General features: G+C 40.5%; 1 protein-coding gene across 2 annotated transcripts in view; it reads left to right on the top strand.

Annotated features, from left to right (window-relative positions):
• ALKAL1 (ALK and LTK ligand 1) overlaps positions 1-15,778 on the top strand; it is a 148,267-nt gene extending 132,489 nt beyond the window's left edge. For both annotated transcript variants that reach the window (XM_040354191.1, XM_040354190.1), the window contains 3 exons: positions 5,386-5,466; positions 8,326-8,399; positions 15,617-15,778. In XM_040354191.1, the coding sequence (XP_040210125.1) occupies positions 5,386-5,466; positions 8,326-8,390 (146 nt within the window). In that variant the 3' untranslated portion in view covers positions 8,391-8,399; positions 15,617-15,778. The remainder of the gene's footprint in view (positions 1-5,385; positions 5,467-8,325; positions 8,400-15,616) is intronic.
• The last annotated feature ends 5,612 nt before the right edge of the window (positions 15,779-21,390 follow it).

The raw sequence follows: 21,390 nt of genomic DNA, 5'->3' as shown, positions 1-21,390 counted from the left end.
AAAGACGAAAGGAGGATGGCGTGGAAGGAGGATGGCTGACCCCCAGAAAGGTAAGTGCCGGGGCGGGGGAGGGACATTTTATAGCGCACAGTGGCGACAATGGGCACAATGGCGACAATGAGCACAGTGGCATCAATGGGCACAGTGGCATCCATGGGCACAGTGGCGACAATTAAAGAGCACAGTGGCACCAATTGGCACAGTGGCGGCAATTAGGCCTCATTCACACGACGGGCCGTTCGGGTCCGCCTGTCACGGACCTGAACAGCCGCTCCATGCATCGCTATGGAGCGTTGAATGTCAGCGGAGACATGTCCGCTGACATCCGACCCGATCCGCTAAAAACACGTATGGGGGCCACGTCCCCATACGTCCATGAGGATCAGATCGGGTAAGATCTGATGAAAACGGACATGCTGTCCGTTTTCATCAGATCGCTCTATAGGACACAGCGGTGCCCGACAAGCCCCTCCCCGCTCAGTAAGCAGAGAGGAGCTTGTCATCCGTCGGCTCAGCAGAGATCTGCGGACAGATCACCCGCTGAGCTGGCGGGAGCAGGCGGACTCCGTAGGAACAGAGTCCGCCTGTGTAAATGGAGCCTTAAAGGGCAATTAAATTCAACCGTCTTTCCAGACGGTGGATTGACGATAGGGAGTAGAGAGAAGTTAACAGAGACGCCGCAGCTCCTTACATGACCGCATATGTGATTTCTGTTTCCGGATACCACTTGAGTCTTGGGGAGACTGTTAAATGCCCTATACTTGGTGAGGCTGTGTGACGGTCAAAGTCTCCTGGTCAGCAGGCTACTTAGTACTTCTCAATTGGGTGTCGAGCTATTTGCCCGGTGGCTGGTGTGAAGATTTGTGTCACTTATCTGCTATTTTTCACTCATTTGGATGCAAAGCATTGCATAGACTCGTATCAACTTCATTGTGGTTGGGACTCTGCATTAGTTTTCTTTTTTTCACCCACTGAATTGTTTACCACTCATAATTCCTTTATTTTAATTTTGCATAGACCTACATGAACATTATTAGATTGAGATTTTGCAATAGTTTTCCTTTCTCACAGTTTTTTTCACTTGTTGATATTTTTTCATCTCATTTGTTTATGTTATTAGTATCTTGCCCACAATTTCATTCAATTTAAAATGACTTAGAATCATATGAATTTAAGAAATTGGAGACTCTGCATTCGTTTTCCCTTTCACCAATTTTTCAAATTACACCTATTGACATTTATTTATTGATTTAGCGCTGTACCTCATTTTACATATTTCAGTGTAGGTGTAAGGTTGGTGGGTCAGTGTATGTGTCAGGTAGGTGTCGGGGATCAGTGTATGTGTGTCAGTCAGTGTAATAGTCCGTGTTGGTGTCAGGTGGGTCAGTGTAATGTGAGTAGTGCAGGAAGTAGGGGTGAGGTGGGTTAGTGTAGGTGTCAGGTAGGTCAGGGTGGTGTGCAGGGTAGCGGTCAGTGTGTTAGCGGTCAGTGTGTTAGCGGTCAGTGTGTTAGTGGTCAGGTAGGTGTCAGTGTGTTAGGCTTTGTACACACGACCGAGTTTCTCTCAGTGTGTAGTGGAAAGTCCGCAGGTTAGGGGGGGGCGCAGATTTCTTGCCTTGCCCCGGGCGCTGACAACCCACGCTACGCCACTGTGGTTACAAAAGCTGCTGTTGGCTTTTCTGCAGGTATCTACAGTATCATTCACTGTACATTACAGCAGAAGCTGAATCAAATAAAAAGTAAAACTCTTACAATTGTGGTGAACTGAATTGAAGGGCAATAGTTTATCTAGTATATACTAGCATAATGTTTTACAGTATACATTTATATAGGAAAAATAGAACAATAGCCATACTAGTTAAACATCTGTTTTTTGCTTTGGGCCGTGTTTATTAGTTAAATATTTTAAATATGTGCTATTTTTCCTCTATTGAAACTTCATGACATGTGGTATATAATGGTTTTCTATATTGTAGATGGTATCTTTAAAAGGAAACCTAGCTTTAATTTTCCCTTTATTTTACATCATGCTTTTATCTCTGTGGTTTTGTCATTTATATTACAACCGTGTGTTTAGGTTACATACAGTAGTGACGGCTAATAAATACATTTTGTGCATGGTCACGCCTGTTCAACCTCTCAATGAATAGTTTTGTATTTGAGGTACAGAGTATAGCAAACTTAAGTTTAACATAAAATGTGTGGGAGGTATGATGTAAAACTCCTATTCATTGGAATGTTTTGAGCCCCTTAAGGAGCATCCATTAACATGAATATGTATAAATGGGGCTATGTAGACTGCAATTTCCTCCCTTTCCTTTCAACGCCTTCAATTGGCTGGGCATTAATAAAGTAGATGTGTTATCACTTTGAACTGTTAGGTGTTTTTTTATATTCCTATAAAGAATGTATTACAGATACACTACAGCATGGTACTAAAGGAGTCACTCTGAAAAAAATTCATGCAGATTATTTAATGTATTAATTAAAATATACTTTAGCAGTACCCCCTTAATGTTATACAATACAGATAAAATCTATTAGTACCCCCAACTACTCTGCAATCCAGTTTTTCATATATTCTATGTAGTATTATAATTAAACAAATAATGTTTGAAAATGTAATTGATTTATATGTTAAAGCTTATATAAAATTTTACAGATTGGGTTTACATATACTTGAAGGCACACCTATTCTGTTTTCTTGCGGTTTAGCGCTAAAAATAGCGCCTAAATACTGGCTTAAATACTCCTGCCCTGCAGTCTCAGTGTGAAAGGCCGAATGCTTTCACACTGAGGCGATGCGCTGGTGGGACCGCTCCAAAAGTCCTGCCAGCAGCATCTTTGGAGCGGTGAGAGGAGCGGTGTGTTTACCGCTCCTCCACCACTCCTTCCCATTGAAAACAATGGGACACCGCGGCTATACTGCCGGCAATGTGCCTCTGCAGAGGCGCATTGCGTGCGGTATTAACCCTTTTTTGGCCTCTAGCGGGGGTTAAAACCGCCCCGCTAGCGGCCGAATACCGTATATACCGAATTCCGACGATATAGTGTCGCTAAAAATAGCGGCGCTATACCGCCACCGCACCTCCCGCCCCGGTGTGAAAGGGGCCTTACTTTACTAATATATTATGTTCAGAATTAAAGGGTAAAACATTTTCATGTTTGATATTGGTATTGGTAAGGAAAATACGACATATTGCATATTTAATTGAAAAAAGGGGAGAGTGTCGCCTCTTTTAAAATAGGGGTACAAGAAGTAAAAGGTGTGCCTACATCCCATTGAATATAGAAAATGATATGACCACAATAATTTGACAACTTTTGGCTGCTTGGGGCCAATGAAGGTCAATATTTGGGTCAGGGGTTGGGGGGAAAGGGATTTTGGGGGGGACTTTTCGCGGCACTGATACAGACAATCTGGTAAAAGGTATCGATATTTATTTAACAAAGAAAATACAAATATAATACGAAAGACAATTTAAGAACAATCCCCACATTATACATCAGAAAGTAATTAACAGACTGTGTCTTAGTGGAATCGATGACCTCGACCGGTTTCGCGGTTTTACCGCTTCTTCAGGAGGAGATTATGTTCTAAAAGGTATGTATAAACAGATGAATAAACAAGCAGAATATACAATATATGTATACATTGTGTATAATTCAAAACAGCGCATTATATAGTGGAGCAAAGCACTCACCCAGGTTGGTCATATGATCAGACGTGGAGCCTGGCAAAAGCCTTCTGTGGCGCGTGGAGGGGGATATTTTATTTAGACGGGCTCTATTGGGGTAAGGTATAGAATGAGTAATATGTATAGGGGATGGTCGGTTAATTATTGAGGTATGGATCACCAGGGGGTGAAAAAGGTGTGTGAGTGACCAAAAAGGACCAAGAGGACAGAAAGGGAGGGGAATGAAGAAAAAAGAAGGAAGAAGGAAGGACCAGGGTAAAGGGACAAGGGGGTAGGGGAGGGGGAGAAAGGCCCTGCTTTATGAGAAACGGGTGTGTTATCCACCCAATTGATAATTGAAAAAAGGGGAGAGTGTCGCCTCTTTTAAAATAGGGGTACAAGAAGTAAAAGGTGTGCTGTTCCAGGGTAAAGGGACAAGGGGGTAGGGGAGGGGGAGAAAGGCCCTGCTTTATGAGAAACTGGTGTGTTATCCTTCTTCCTTCTTTTTTCTTCATTCCCCTTTCTGTCCTCTTGGTCCTTTTTGGTCACTCACACACCTTTTTCACCCCCTGGTGATCCATACCTCAATAATTAACCGACCATCCCCTATACATATTACTCATTCTATTCCTTACCCCAATAGAGCCCGTCTAAATAAAATATCCCCCTCCACGCGCCACAGAAGGCTTTTGCCAGGCTCCACGTCTGATCATATGACCAACCTGGGTGAGTGCTTTGCTCCACTATATAAAGCGCTGTTTTGAATTATACACAATGTATACATATATTGCATATTCTGCTTGTTTATTCATCTGTTTATACATACCTTTTAGAACATAATCTCCTCCTGAAGAAGCGGTAAAACCGCGAAACCGGTCGAGGTCATCGATTCCACTAAGACACAGTCTGTTAATTACTTTCTGATGTATAATGTGGGGATTGTTCTTAAATTGTCTTTCGTATTATATTTGTATTTTCTTTGTTAAATAAATATCGATACCTTTTACCAGATTGTCTGTATCAGTGCCGCGAAAAGTCCCCCCCAAAATCCCTTTCCCCCCAACCCCTGACCCAAATATTGACCTTCATTGGCCCCAAGCAGCCAAAAGTTGTCAAATTATTGTGGTCATATCATTTTCTATATTGCATATTTAATTTTTACCATTAGCAGCCAGTAGGTGGAGTATTATGGTTTATTTCTACAGATGTCTGTTTCATTGTCCCAGATTTATAAAATAAAATTAAGGAGGTATGGGTTATTGTACACCCTAAATCTCTGCACTGCCTTATTAAATCAGACTATGGGGGTTATTTACGAAAGGCAAATGCACTACACGTGAAAAGTGTGCTTGAAATTGCACTGAAAGTGCTCTTGGAAGTGCAGTCGCTGTAGATCTGAGGGGTAGATCTGAAATGAGGGGAAGCTCTGCTGATTTTATCATCCAATCATGTGCAAGCTAAAATGCTGTTTTTGTTATTTTCTTTGTCTCCCTTGGATCTACAGAGACTGCACTTCCAAGTGCACTTTCAGTGCAATTTTAAGTGCACTTTGTACCTGTAGTGCAAAGTGGATTTGCGTTTAGTAAATAACCCCCTATGTCTGTAGAAAGGTTAGAGTAAACAGATTGCCTTCACTTTTATTTTAACAGATTGGGTAGTATTCTCACCAGAGTGCAGTAAACAGTTCTCTTCACTTTTATTTTAACAGGTCGGGTAGTATTCTCACCAGAGTGCAGTAAACAGTTCTATCGACTCTACCACAACACCAAAGACTGTTCAACACCATCTTGTAAGTATAAATTAAATGAAAACTGTGGCCTTTTTATTTAAATGTACATGTAAAAAAGCGTGTAAATACACTTTATTACCAAACGTATTTGGACACCTTCCTTTACATGCACATAAACTTTAAAGCAGATCTCCACTCTAAAGTGAAGTCGCGCTGATCGGCACCCTCCCCCCCTCCGGTGTCACATTTGACACCTTTCAGGGGGGAGGGGGTGCAGATATCTGTCTACAGACAGGTATCTGCACTCACTTCCGGCCCTACAATACGGGCAAAAGACGGGTTTTTTCCTTGCTTCCCGTCCGTCCCCCGTTGTATGCTGGGAACACTCGGCTCCCAGCACACAGCGGGAGCCAATCGGCGGGCGCAGCGCGACTCGCGCATGCGCCGTAGGGAACCGGGCAGTGAAGCCGGAGCGCTTCACTTCCTGGTTCCCTCACCGTGGATGGAGGGGGGAGCAGCAGGGTGACGAGCGATCGCTCGTCATCTGCTGCGGACGGTGCTGGACTCCAGGACAGGTAAGTGTCCTTATATTAAAAGTCAGCAGCTGCAGTATTTGTAGCTGCTGGCTTTTAATATATTATTTTAGTGGCACATCCGCTTTAACTACTTCCATACAGGCCTATTCTGGCACTCCTCTCCTATATGTAAAAATCATAATTTTTTTGCTAGAAAATTACTCAGAACCACCAAACATTATATATATGTTTTTTTTTTAGCAGACACCCTAGGGAATAGAATAGAGATCATTGCAACTTTTTATCTCACATTTTTCAAACGCCTTTTTTTTGTAAAAAATAAAAAATGGTTTGATGAATTATAAAATAATAAAACAGTAACGACAACCCTTTTTTTTTGTATAATGTGAAAGATGATGTTACGCCGAGTAAATAGATACTTAACATGTCACGCTTTAAAATTGTGCACACTCATGGAATTGCGACAAACTTCGGTACTAAAAAATCTCCATAGGTAACGCTTTAATTTTTTTTAAACAGGTTACCAGTTTAGAGTTACAGAGGAGGTCTAGTGCTAGAATTGTTGCTTGCACTCTAATGCATGCGGCGATACCTCACATGTGTGGTTTGAACAGTGTTTACATATGTTACGTGTGTTCGCTTCTGAGTGCGAGCTACCGGAGACAGGGGTGTTTTAAAAAAAACAATTTTTACTTAATTTTTTTTTTTACTTAATTTTTTTTTTTTACACTTTTTTTTATCACTTTTATTCCTATTACAAGGAATGTAAACATCCCTTGTAATACGTAATGTCATAAACCAGTAAACCAATACTGTAATAATAGTGCAATTGATAAATAAAATAACTAATATACAAAAATATATTATACAATGTGCATATTAAAGTGCATCTGAAAAATAAAGTGCAAAGATAGTGCAACAAAGTTCCTTGAGAATGTGCAACAAATTGCAATTAGTACACATTAACCACAATCACTCTTCATGCAGTAATGTGTAATAAGTGAAAGTTGCTCCTCAAAAACAATGACAATGTCCATAATTCTTGAAGTGCAAAGTGACAAAGAAATCCACCGCAAACTGACAAGTGCTCCCGTTCTCACCAGCCTCTCAACTCAGCTGGCTTAAGTATTAAGCCTCTCAATACATATGGCAGCAGCTCTCAAATCAAGGTAACCAGATATACCACGGATCAATCGCTTTGAACTTCCAGGCTGGTGATGTCTAAGTGCTCTCAACGAGGATAATAGCCCTCAATGGTAGATGTAAAGACAAAGATATGCTTCATAGTGCAGTATCATTAAAACCAAATAATGTATTTAATAAAATATACACTCACAATTCTTGTAGAAAACGAACAGCATGTAAATACACAGACTCCTCCGCTCTCGGCCACAAGTGGGGATGACGTCACTGACGGCTCTTCTCCCTCCCTTACGCGTTACATGGCAGGTCACGCCACTTAATCATAGGGGACCCTATGATTAAGTGGCGTGACCAGCCACATATGACGTCCTTGGGCTGGAAGTGGTTAATGGCATCTCAGTCTTAGTCTGTAGGGTTCAATATTGATTTGGCCGACCCTTTGCAGCTAGAACAGCATCAACTCTTCTGGGAAGGCTGTCCACAAGGATTAGGAGTGCGTCTATGGGAATTTCTGATCATTTTTCTAGAAGCGCATTTGTGGGGTCACAAAAAATTAAAGCTGAGGCTGTGAGCCAGGCCTTCTCCTCCACATAAATTCCTGACCTCACAAATGCGCTTTTTTAAAAGAATGGTCAAACATTCCCATAGACACACTCCCAAACATTGTGGACATCCTTCCCAGAAGAGTTGAAGCTGTTAAAGCTGCAAAGAGTGGGCCAACACATTATTGAACCCTACAGACTAAGACTAGGATGGCATTAAAGTTCATGTGTGTGTAAAGGTATATATATAAATGCACTTGCACTCACACATAGTAAATCTGATTACCTCATTTATAAAAAAAAATCACTGGTAAAAAATACATAAATTGCAGTTGTGGTGTGATTTTATGCCCAAGTCATGCTTGCAATCATGTCGCTGGCAGCAAATGACCAGTGCCAAGATCGCTAATCTAGTTCACAAGACAAATGAAGCCATATGGATCCATAAAAACAAATACATAATTTGTATTACCATATGTTTTATTTTATTTTTTACTGTTGAGACATGAATGCTTTTTAACATTTTGACTGTTGGGGCAAGCTGTTTGAAATAATTTACTAAGCCCTGGTTTACAAATGTTGAGAACCACTGACCTGACAAATACTTTGATAGCATAGACTGTGTATGTTTTGCCTTACAGTACTTAAACACATATTTAAAATATATTATTTTATCAATATATACTTTCTCCTTACAGCTTACATAAGATGTGCAAGACTGCTAAAAAGATTGGCTAAGAGTCAGTTGTGTTCACAACTCTAAATTACTGGTGTAAGTAAAATGACTGTATACATAAAACATTGACTTCAAATCTATATTTATTGAGTGAAGAATAGAGACATGTTCCACAAGTAAAATAAAGTTGTTGTACATAGCAATTACAATAGCAAGAACTTGAATTCCTTTGTGATTATTTGCTAATGTCAGAAGTTACAAATTTGCTCAGTTTTGATAATGTCAGTTGCTTGGCTGCACGAGATGATCTGGTTTTGAAGTAAACACAACCGTAGTCTTTAAATCTTATTAAAGTATATCTTGTTAATGTAATTCCACAAATTGTTTTCAGTCTCACGGAAATGGCCTTAGGCTAGGTTCACACTGGTGTGACACAACAGCTGTCCTTTTTTGGATCCGACTTTGCCCTGCGACTTGAAGCCGACATATGCCCGACTTTCAATGAACGGGGATCCGACTTGGATACCCGCCAATACCAGGCACTGTGTTTGGTATGTATCTTGAGGGAGAACTCCACGCCAAATTTTAAAACCGGCATAGGAACATACCATGCCCTTCGGTCTTGTACGGCCAAAAAAAACAGCGTGGGGTTCCCCCCCAAAGTCCATACCAGACCCTTAATCCGAGCACACAGCCCGGCTGGTCAGTAAAGGGGGTAGGGACGAGTGAGCGCCCCCCCCTCTATAAATATTAAGGGGAACCCCACACCATTAAAAAAAATGGCGTAGGGTTCCCCTTAATATCCATACCAGACCTGAAGGGCCTGATATGGAATTTAGGGGGAACCCCATGCATTTTTTTTAAAATATTGGTTCGGGGTTCACCTTAAATATTCATACCAGACCCAAAGGGCCTGGTAATGGACTAAGGGGGAACCCATGCTGTTTTTTTTTTTTCGATTACTTTTATCTGTATTGCCGGGACCTGACAATTCATTATAGTCGCGAGTAGTTTTAAATGACTTTTTTCCTTTAGAAATGCCATTCTGTGCAGGGACTTTTCTAAGCACGGGGAAACATGCGCTACTTTACAGGCATACCATAGACACCCCCCCAGGTACAAATTTAGAGGAATATTTCACTTTTATTGTTTCACTTTAAGCATTATTAAAATCTCTGCTTCCAAAAAAACGTCAGTTTTTAAAACTTTTTTTTACATTGATACATGTCCCCTGGGGCAGGACCCAGGGCCCCAAACACTTTTTATGACAATAACTTGCATATTGGCCTTTAAAATTAACACTTTTTATTTTTTTACCTGTTTGCATTTTCTGCTGCAAACCGAACTGGGGGGTGTTTGGCTCATCCCTATTGGAGACGCACGCTCCCTTAAAACTTGCAACATCTGTGGCATTGTGCTGTGTGATAAAACTGCATTTTTTAGAGTGGCCTTTTATCATGGCCAGCCTAAGGCACACCTGTGCAATAATCATGCTGTCTAATCAGCATCTTGATATGCCACACCCGTGAGGTGGATGTGTTATGTCAGCAAAGGAGAAGTGCTCACTTAAGCAGGCCATAGGCCCCGTACACACGAGAGGATTTATCCGCAGATACGGTCCAGCGGACCGTTTCCACGGATAAATCCTCTCAAAGATTTCCGCTGATTTCGATGGGATGGAGTGTACACACCATCGCATTGAAATCCGCGCGGAAATCCTCTGCCGATGACGTGTCGCGCCGTCGCCGCGATTATGACGCGGCGACGGGCGCGACGCTGTCATATAAGGAATTCCACGCATGCGTCAATTCATTACGACGCGTGCGGGGAATCCCTTTGGACGAATGGATCCGGTAAGTCTGTACAGACGAGCGGATCCATCCGTTGGAATGGATTCCAGCAGATGGATTTGTTGTGCAGCACAGCAAATATCCGATCTGCTGGAATCCATCCCAGAGGAGATTTCTCCGCGGAAACAGATCCGCTGGCGTGTACACACCATAGGATCTATCCGCAGAAACCCATTTGCTGGGATTTATCTGCGGATGGATTCTATCGTGTGTACGGGGCCATACACGGTCGAATTTCGAACAAATTTTATTTTCAAAATCAGAAAGTTTTTTTTTTATGAAGCCACCATTGATTTTCGAAATTCGGCCGACCAAGCCTTCATGTTGCTACAGAAAAGAATTTTCGTGGCCGGGAATATTCTTTCCTCTCCAGGAATTTTCTTTTCTTGCACATGCAAATTTTTTTCTATTACATTTCTCGCACGATTCTCCCATCATTGATTAGAAAATCGTTTGTTTTTCAAAAAATTTCAAACATGTCCGATTCCTCAAATTTGGTTGCCGCATGAAAATCAGCTATTGCTACAGCCCACTAACGGATTTAGACAGATTTGAGAACCATATTTGAGAGAAAAAGTCGTAGATTTTTTAGTTCAGCTCATGATAAATAGGGGCAAACACAAAAGTGATGCTTTATAATTTTTCTCAGTGTGTATATATATATATATATATATATATATATATATATATATATATATATATATATATATACATATTCTGTCTCTCTCACTATATATAGGTGTGCATTTTAAAATTCTTAATTTAATTTTAAATGATCACTGTGTTTTTTTTTTTTTTTTATTCAAAACAGTCACTGTGGTTTTAAGTTCCCCTACATCTTTTGTGTTTTCATTCAGTTCATAGGAGTTGATTTACTAAAGAAAAAGATAATGCCCCTTCTGCAAAGTAAATTTTGAGTAAGTTTAGCGAATAAACTAACGTTGTTAACTTCAATCATTCTGTCACATACAAAGTAAAATTCTGATTTATTTAATTCCACTTCACATGATTGGGCATCTAACCATCTCACTATCGGCACTTTCACCCCCATCCTGCCCAGGCTAATTTTCAGCTTTCAGTGCTGTCAAATTTCATATTTATATATTTGTTTTTAGATAGAGATTTCTTTTGGTGGTATTTAATCACCACTGGGTTTTACATTTGTTGCTAAACAAATAAAAAAAAGACAGAGCATTTTGAAGAATTTTTTTTTCACGTTCTGTTTTAAAATGTTGTAAATAAGTAACTTTTCTTCTTCACTGATGTGCTCTGATGTGGCTGCACTGACGAGCACTGATGAGGCTGCACTGATGAGCACTGATGAAGCTGCATTGTTGAGGTGGCACTAATGAGCAGCACTGATAGGCAGCACTGATAAGCTGCACTGATGGACACTGATTGACATTGATGGGGCTGTACTGATGATCAGGGCACTAATGATCAGTGCACTGGTTATCACTGTAAATGTTAGCATTGCCCTGTTACCCCTGCCACTAATCAGCTCTCCTTTCCTCACATAGTGACAGAGTGTGAGGAAAGGAATGTCGATAACAGGCAAGTTTTGTCAAGATTCAACACAGCTGATCACATGATAAAGGGCAAAAATTGTAAATTTTACGCTGCCCTTTGGAATATTACACAATAAATGCATGCTGAAGATTAAAACAAACACATGTAATGTTAATGTGACGTAAGTGAGATATGTGACATAGATGTGATATGACCAAAATAAAAACAATAATTACTGTATTTATTGGTGTATAACACTCACTTTTTTACCCTGAAAATAGAGGGTAAACTGTACCTGCGTGTGATACACAGGGGGCTGTGGCTTGATGAAACTTCCCTCTTAAAGTTAGGGTGCATGTTATACGCCTGTGCGTGTTATACACCGATAAATACGGTATGTCAATTAAAACATTAATAATAAAGTGCTCATGTGCATCCAAGTGCTTTGTAACACAGATACAGTACCTAACTGCGACTCTGTGTTTCCAGCGCGATACGATCGCGCTGGAAACCAGCGATGCAGGCTGTGCTTCTCGCGCTCGCCGCCCCCACGAGATGCAGTGCATCCGAAGGATTTCTTTGGGGGTGGCGAGTGGGAGGTGTGACAGAGCTTGGCGCTGGCTCCCACGATGGGGGACGCGGGCGGCCAATGTCATGCTGCCTGACCGCGATATTATACAATATCGCGGTCAGGTACTGTATAAGTGGTATATAAGGAACAACACTAGTCCCACTTTAAATAGCAAAAAGTGCTATTGTGCAAAAACAAGTCTTTTTATAAAACAATGCTGTGGCATTCCTGTTGTAAAAAGTGCATATGCGTGGTATCCAGTAATAGCACTGCTGACATGCTTATAAAACCATGTGTCCGAAAATGATTGACAGGTGTTGCAGATCATGCATTGGTGCTCTTTATTCCAGTGACCCCCTAGGCATTACATGCTCACCTTGGAGCGTGTGACTTAGCAATTACTCTCAGTCAATACACGCTTGTGAACCACCCCTGTGTTCTATAATGGTATCAGGTTCCTGGGCTTTCCACGCAGTATCTCGGGAATAATGGGAGATAAAAAGCCTCGATAGTGTGATATCGCTTTAAATGTTTTATTAAACAAATGAGAACAACCCCCCAATGGGGTACTCACATGTACCAGGTGCGTCAGTGCACCACTCTGTGTATGGCATGAAATATTACAGTGGCTGGTTTTGGAATTGTGTATGTTTCCTCCTAAGCAGATAGACTGCCTGTCGTATCGTCCTGGCTCTACACATGTTCGATACAGGGTAATCGTATCTTCATCAGGGGAAATTCTAATTGGACGGCCCCAATGTCCCCACCGAGTGTCCACGATCGAAAACAAAATGGCGGTGGGCACACTTTATATGATAGACAGATCGGCCATCCAATTAGAATTCCCCGTGATGAAGATACGATTACCCTGTATCGAACATGTGTAGGGGAGGGGCCAGGACGATATGACAGGCAGTCTATCTGCTTGGAGGAAACATACACCATTCCAAAACCAGCCGCTGTAATATTTCATGCCATACACAGAGTGGTGCACTGACACACCTGGTACATGTGAGTACCCCATTGAGGGATTGTTCTTATTTGTTTAATAAAATGTTTAAAGCGATATCACACAATTGAGGCTTTTTATTCCCCATTATTCCCGAGATACTGCATGGGAAGCCCAGGATCCTGTTATCATTATAGAACCCAGGGGTGGTTCACAAGCGTGTATTAACTGAGAATAATTTCTAAGCCACACGCTCCAAGGTGAGCATTTAATACCTAGGGGGTCACTGGAATAAGAGCCCCAATGCGTGATCTGCAACACCTGTTAATAATTTTAAGACACATGGATTTATAACCATGTCAGCAGTGCTATTACTGGATACCACGCATATGCACTTTTTTCAACAGGACTGTCACAGCATTGTTTTATAAAAAGACTTGTTTTTGCACAATAAAACTTTTTGCTATTTAAAGTGTTGTTCCCTACATACCACCTGACACGTATATCTGTGTTACAAAGCACTTGGATGCACATGAGCACTTTGTTATTAATGTTTTAATTGACATAATTATTGTTTTTATTTTGGTCATATCACATGTCACATCACTATGTCACATATGTCACTTAAAGCGGGGGTTCACCCTTAGAGGGCACTTTTCCCCCTTAGATTCCTGCTCGTTTTTACTAGGGGAATCGGCTATTTGTTTTAAAATATGTGCAGTACTTACCCGTTTACGAGATGCATCCTCTCCGTCGCTTCCGGGTATGGGCTGCGGGAATGGGCGTTCCTTCTTGATTGACAGTCTTCCGAGAGGCTTCCGACGGTCGCATCCATCGCGTCACGATTTTCCGAAAGAAGCCGAACGTCGGTGCGCAGGCGCAGTATAGAGCCGCACCGACGTTCGGCTTCTTTCGGCTACGAGTGACGCGATGGATGCGACCGTCGGAAGCCTCTCGGAAGGCTGTCAATCAAGAAGGAACGCCCGCTCCCGAAGACCCATACCCGGAAGCGACGGAAGAAGATGCAGCTCGAAAACGGGTAAGTACTGCTCATATTTTAATACAAATAGCCGATTCCCCTAGACCGAACGAGCAGGAAGCTAAGGGGAGAACATTTTTTTTTTTATAAATGGGTGAACTCCCGCTTTAAGTCACATTAACATTACACATTAACATTACATTAACATTACATGTGTTTGTTTTAATCTTCAGCACGCATTTATTGTGTAATATTCGAAAGCGCATCGTATAATTTACCATTTTTGTGTATGTGAGCAAGCTTAGGCCTCGTACACACGACCGAGTTTCTTGCTGGGAGATATTTTTTTGCCGAGGAAAACTGTGTACATGTGTGTGTACATTTTCATAGAGGAAACTGTCGAGAACCTCGATGAGCCAAAAAGAGAGCAAGTTCTCTATTTTCTCGACGGGAGTCTGATTTGGCTCGTCAAGGATCTCGACGGGCTGGTTTTCAACGAGAAACTCGGACGTCTGTATGCTAAGAAACCCGTGCTTGCTCAGATTAAAGTATGACACGGGAGTAAAAGTAGCATTTGTAGTGTGGAGATAACACATTTTTAAAGCTGTAACAGACTGAAAAGTGCAAATCGTCTCTTACCAAACTTTTATTTAACACGCAAACACATGAAATTAGCAAAAGCAGCCCCAAGAGTTTAGCCAGTGGAATCGAACTTCCCCTGCCGTTGTATGTGTTGTATGTCACCGCGTTTGAGAATGAGGAGATTTTGGCTTGACTGTGTGTACGCAAAGCAAGCTTGTCGAGTTCCTCGACAAGCCTAACAAGGAACTCGATGTATTTTGGCCGTCGAGTTTCTCGGTCGTGTGTACGAGGCCTCATAAGATGTGTATAAGTGCTATATAGGGAACAACACTAGTCCCACTTTAAATAGCAAAAAGTGCTCTATGCTTGCAGCTGGTTAGTGATATCTATTAGGCTTTGGGTTGATTAAGGCTCGCAGGAGTTCTATTACTTTCACATGATAAAGGGCTGCTGTAATTGTCCCTTTACCTAGATCTGTGATCAGCTGTATCCAAAGGACACAGCGATTACAGGGTGCACCCTATGCGCTCCCCAGGGAGTGTGTGGAGGCACGTTCTGGGAGGACTTGCATGGATGCCCTCACAGAACAAGAGACCCACGTTGTGGCTGTCCTTCACCTATGGCCCAGTAATAAAGTTATCAAGGGTTAAGGCAATCTTCGCTCTGAGCGCTAACCAAAATAAACAATGACTTTGTGACAACTATTTTAGTAAATACCCCCTATAGTAACCTGTTACCAAGAGAACATTTTGGGCATATGAAAAATTCACAAACTGTACAAGCATTTGTAATAGGGAATTAGGCTATCTTGATCTTTTAAAATGCTGTTCATAGCACTTGTACCTAACATCATTTTTTTTCCTTTGATTTCAGATCTGATCTACTAAAACAGAACTCTGATTTGCCAAGAATGTGCCTTGAAATCGGACATCTATACCATGATGATCTGAGTTACTGTTTTCTTATTAAAGCATCTTTTTCTTTACATTGAACATTCCATAGTCATGTGAATAAAACATTTTTTAACACATTGAACAGGGCCGAAAACAATTCTATTTATTTAAATACATTGTATATAATATTTACTAATGATATACTTAATATATATTATAATTATAACCACTCAGCAGAGTTTTTTTGTTTTTTTTGTTTCAGTTTAAAATTTTTCCATTGTAATTACATAAGTTGCTCAGGCTCGAAAGTTATTATTTGCACTAATTTGAAGAGAAAACAAATCTATATAATGAGAAATTACTATTTCAAAGTAAGCTTTAAGGGAGATGTTTTATTGTCAGATAAAGTGATCTGATATTGTATAATAAAGCTTTTTTTTTTTTTTTTGCAAAATATTGCACATGAGAACAATTGTACAATGTATCAGCAAGTGTGGAACATCTAAAAAATAAACATAAGATACATGACTGGAAAACTGCAATGCAGTTTACATAGAAGAAATGATCCATGTGTGTCTAATTGTTTTGCTTATAAGATTCTGTTTCAGTGAAAGACTGCGTTCTATAAGTTTTCACACTTACATCTTAGCCATAACTAATCAGTAAATAAATAGCAGATGCTGGTAATAAAACCCAAATGCACAAGTCTAAGAGGCTGATTTACTTTATTTACAGAATTGATTATGTTCACAAAATAAAGATTCACTTTATTTATCCAATCATGTAAAAAGCAAATTATTCACATTGTTAAAGGGGTTGTAAAGGAATTTTGTTTCCCCTAAATATTTTCCTTTACCTTAGTGCAGCCCTCCTTCACTTACCTCATCCTTCCATTTTGCTTTTAAATGTACTTATTTCTTCTGAGAAATCCTCACTTCCTGTTCTTCACACTCCCTGGTGTGAAGAAAGCCTCTTGAGGGGGGGAGGGGGCGAGCAGGCAAGTCAGGACACTCTCTACCTTGCAGATAGAGAATGGAGCTGTGTGTCAGTGGGCGTCCTGACACTCCTGCTCGCCCCCTCCCCACTCAAGAGGCTTTCGCCACACCAGGGAGAAAGCCTTGCATTACTGTGTGGAGTTACAGACAGAAGAACAGGAAGTGAGGATTTCTCAGAAGAAATTAGGACATTTAAAAGCAAAATGGAAGAATGAGGTAAGTGAAGGAGGACTGCACTAAGGTAAAGGAAGCTATTTAGGGAACAATTTTTTTTCCTTTACAACCCCTTTAAAAGCACATTGCAACAGCTAAAGATTGAATAATTGAAGTAAATATTCACACAACCTTAACTAAGGGGCATTTTTCGAGCGTTATTTGAGCGTTTTTCGTGCGTTATTTGAGCGAAGCCTCATCTGCAATACCAATGTGCTGTTAAAGCACCGCTAAGACCCTAACGTTTTAGGGCATTTTTGCAGTGCCTCAGTGTGAAAGGATAAGGTGTTTTTACAGCACTTTCAATTCATTTCAATGGAGAGGGGCATTTTTGGAGCGTTTTTTTAGCGCCCAAAAGCTGCTCCAAAGATGCTGCTTGCAGGTGAAAGGGTCCATTGAGATGCATGGAGAGCGTTTTATGAGCGCTATTTTTAACGCTAAAACGCTGTAAAAACGCTTCAGTGTGAAAGGGGTCTAAAGGTATTTTAGAATTCAAGCATTGTAAATACCTACATTTCTTTGGAAGTGAAGCTGCACCCGCACTTTAAGAGTCAAGTGCCCCTTTTGCCTAGGGGAGAGAAGAAGCACTGTTACTTACAGTATCTGATCCTTCACTACCCCTGCAGATGGCGCTCTTCTGTACCATGGCAGTAGATTGTCCCTTGGTATCATGTTTAGTGCAAGTCTTTGGCAGGGACTGGTTTAGCAGTGCAAAAGAGCATAGTATCAGGTAAGTAAATCTTCCTTTCTGTGTCCCCTAGACCTAAACAAGCAACTAACTATTGCAATGCTGGTGTAGCCAAAATGCAAGAGATAGTTTTAACGTTTCTCAGCATTGAACTTTTATATACTGTATTAGTGGATATAAAAGTATCTTGCAGCTTAAAGTCAATCTGTCCATAAAAAGTTCTAAACATTAGATTTTTTGCAAAGCCTACATTATAATCTATGATGCATTAAACAAAAACAACCACCTAAAAATATTAATATGGTTCCCAGCTGTGCTCAGTGATTTGATCTGCAGGCCTTTCTATATCACTTAAAAGTACACAAAAATAAAATGGTACTTTTAAATAAATAAATGTGTTCCTCTAGGGCTACGCTATTGGGACAATCACCTCAAAATTAAATGTGATGCTGCTATTTAATACAAACAAAATAAAAATGTAAAACTCTCCAGTGCAAAACACTAATGCCCTGTACACACGATCGGTTCATCCGATGAAAACGGTCTAATGGATTTTTTCATCAGATATCCGATGAAGCTGACTTTCATCAGTCTTGCCTACACACCATCAGTTAAAAAAACAATTGTGTCAGAACGCTGTGACGTAAAGCACAACAACGTGCTGAGAAAAATTAAGTTCAATGCTTCCGTGCCTCTTTTTCACAGTATGCAGGGTCAGTTATCCTTGGAGGGAAAGACACTTTATAAGAGTTTAAGGGCAAAACTGCCACTAAGTCAGGTATCTGCAGGGACTCTCTACCCGCTCCAGTATTACATAATGCCCTCTGTTCATCACAGATAACATTCAAATTCACAATTTTTCTACATTTGATTCAAAATGGTGGACCACTCAAGCACATGTCTAGGGTTGGACTGTGCCCTAATTGCTGATTTCTCTATATGCTGAACAGGGAATCGCATTCTGCCTGTAAAACAGACACAGACTCTACTTCTGACAGCTGTTGACACAAACCTGCATGTTCCTCAGCTTACAGTGGCAAATTTAGACTCCCTTATGCCCTGTACACACGATCGGTTCGTCTGATGAAAACAAACTAATGGATTTTTTCATCAAATATCCGATGAAGCTGACTTTCATCAGTCTTGCCTACACACCATCGGTTAAAAATCTGATCGTGTCCAATGCGGTGACGTAAAGTTCAATGCTTCCGAGCATGCGTCGACTTGATTCTGAGCATGCGTTGATTTTAAACCAATGGATTTCCCCACAGACGATCGTTTTTTTTTATCGTTTTTTTAACCATCAGATAATTTTAAAACAGGTTCTACGTTTTTTCACCGATGGTAAAAAAAACAATGGGGCTCACACACGATCGGTTCGTCTGATGAAAATGGTCCATCAGACCGTTTTCATCAGACGAACTGTTCGTGTGTACGCGGCATTATAGATAATTCACAACAGCGCAAAACCTAAATCAGTGCGCCCCTTTACATAAAAAATTAACAAATATATACTAATATAGTGAATTTGTAAAGTGAAGAAAAGTCAAAATAAAACGTGATAAATATCTGTGCGAAGTCCTTATAACCTCTTCCATACAGGGCATTTTCACCCTCTTCCTGCCCAGTCCAATTTTTAGTTTTCAGCGCTGTTGCACTTTGAATGACAATTGCGCGGTCATGCAACACTGTACCCAAATGATTTTTTTTGCGCTATAAACAAAAGAAGAGCGACAATTAAAAAAAAACACAATATTTTTTGCTTTTTGATTTAATAAATATCACAATTAAAAAAAAATATGTCCTCAGTTTAGACCGATACGTATTCTTTTACATATTTTTGGTAAAAAAAATCCCAATAAGCGTAGAGTATATAGATTAGTATGCGCAAAAGTTATAGCGTCTACAAAATAGGTTATAGATTTATGGCATTTTTATTTAAAAAAATGTTTTACTATTAATGGCGGTGATCTGCGATTTTTATTGTGATCGTGACATTGCGGCGGACACATCGGACACTTTTGATACGTTTTTGGGACCATTCACATTTATACAGCGATTAGTGATATAAAACTGCACTGATTACTGTGTAAATGTGACTGGCAGGGAAGGGGTTAACACTAGGGGGCACTGAAGGGGTTAATATGTTCCCTAAAGTGTGTTCTAACTGTAGGGGGGAGGGGACTCACAAGGGGAGGAGACCGATCTGTGTTCTTCTGTACTGGGAACACACATCGGTCTCCTCACCTCTGATAGGAGGTGGATCTGTGTGTTTACACACACAGATCCACACTCCTGCTGTGATCACCCAGATCGAGGGAGGGTTCCTGCCGGCATCATTTTATAATGGCCTGGTAAGGAAGGGGTTAAATGATGATTAATGCACTATACATACACCACCAGAGTGCTTGATGTGATCCCCTTCAACTTATGGAGTAAACACTCACCAGACCAATAGGTCTCGCATTCTCATGAGAGGCAATATCGCTTTAATCAGTGGTATAATCTCAGTTTGGTAGGACACTATCTCCCTCTGCTTATGCACACAGGTCTCGTCTCACCATGTGTCATTCTGAAAAAAGCAAAAGGGACCTCCGATCGTGCATTACTTCCAAAAACAATTAATTGAATGAATTGAACTTCTATTAAACTTACATTTACAATTCTTGTATCTCGCATTAAAACATATAAGAGCCGTCTAGTGGCAGTTATCTCACCACCTCCACTGTGGTAAATCAACTAGTGTTAATGTCTCGCCACTCGTGAAGCACAGCGTAACTCGTCTCTTTGTAACCGCATAGCCCCCCCCCAATGTGTTTAGTCACTTCTGACTTCATCACAGGGGGATCTTCACACAGATGTTTATCACTTTTCATTTGGACTTTTTTCACTTTACGGACTCACTTTATATCATTATATATTTGTTATTTTGCTTTTTGATGTACAGTAAAGGTGCACTGATTTATGTTTTGTGCTATTTTGAATTATCTATTAGTATTTTGCACTAGAGATTTTTTTCATTTTTATGTTTACTTTCTACATGACTGCTGTGTAGTAGAATGTAATAGAAAAACCACAGCAAGCAGTGGGGGACCAGGCATCTGTCATTATGTGGTGTGTCGTGTTCTGAAGGTTCTTGTGGTAGTTTCTCTTCAATACAGCAGAAATCAGTGAGAGAAAAGAGTTTTTACAATTTTCTTTGCTGGTATAGTTTTTTTGGAACCTTTTGGAACCTTTAGTCTTCTTAAAGTGGTTGTAACCTCAGTCATTAATTCTGAGCAAAGCACATACAAGCACATACAATATCTATGTAGTGTTTACTCATCTCTCTTCAAAGCTCTACGTGGTGTTAATCTCCGGTGCTTCATTCCTCTGTTATCACCATGAGTCACTTGTGAGACGTTTTTTGACATGAGATAACATTTATGTTGGAAGGGAGCTCAGCATGCAGCTTGTCTATTCACAATGCAGTTCTTCTGCTCTTTGGAGGGGAGTGAGTTTCTTTCCTCCAATCAGCTCTCATACACTATAACTACAGCTCTCTGCCCCCTCCTCTGTGCTCCTGACAGATGGAGAAAGATTTTAACTTTTTTTGCTCTTTTAAAGAGGTATAAACAAGTACATTTTATGTAAAGGGTTTGTTTAATCTCTGTATATCACCTGAGGCTGTTCACTTCACGTCATATTTTGCAAAGCTATAAACAGATGTTTTTTCTTTTCTTAGCCATTGAATCACATAGAGATGGGTTTATTATTCTTAGAGCAATTCCCCCTCTAAGCTTTTAAACCACATTTGGGTGAACTTGGGCTGTGAAAATATATGATTCCATGCAGAGGAATCCAAAGAAGACAGAAATT

This window comes from Rana temporaria, chromosome 5 (assembly GCF_905171775.1).
Source record: "Rana temporaria chromosome 5, aRanTem1.1, whole genome shotgun sequence".
In the NCBI taxonomy this organism is placed as follows: domain Eukaryota; kingdom Metazoa; phylum Chordata; class Amphibia; order Anura; family Ranidae; genus Rana; species Rana temporaria.
Note: the sequence above shows the minus strand (reverse complement) of the source record. Positions and strands in the feature narration are given on the sequence as shown.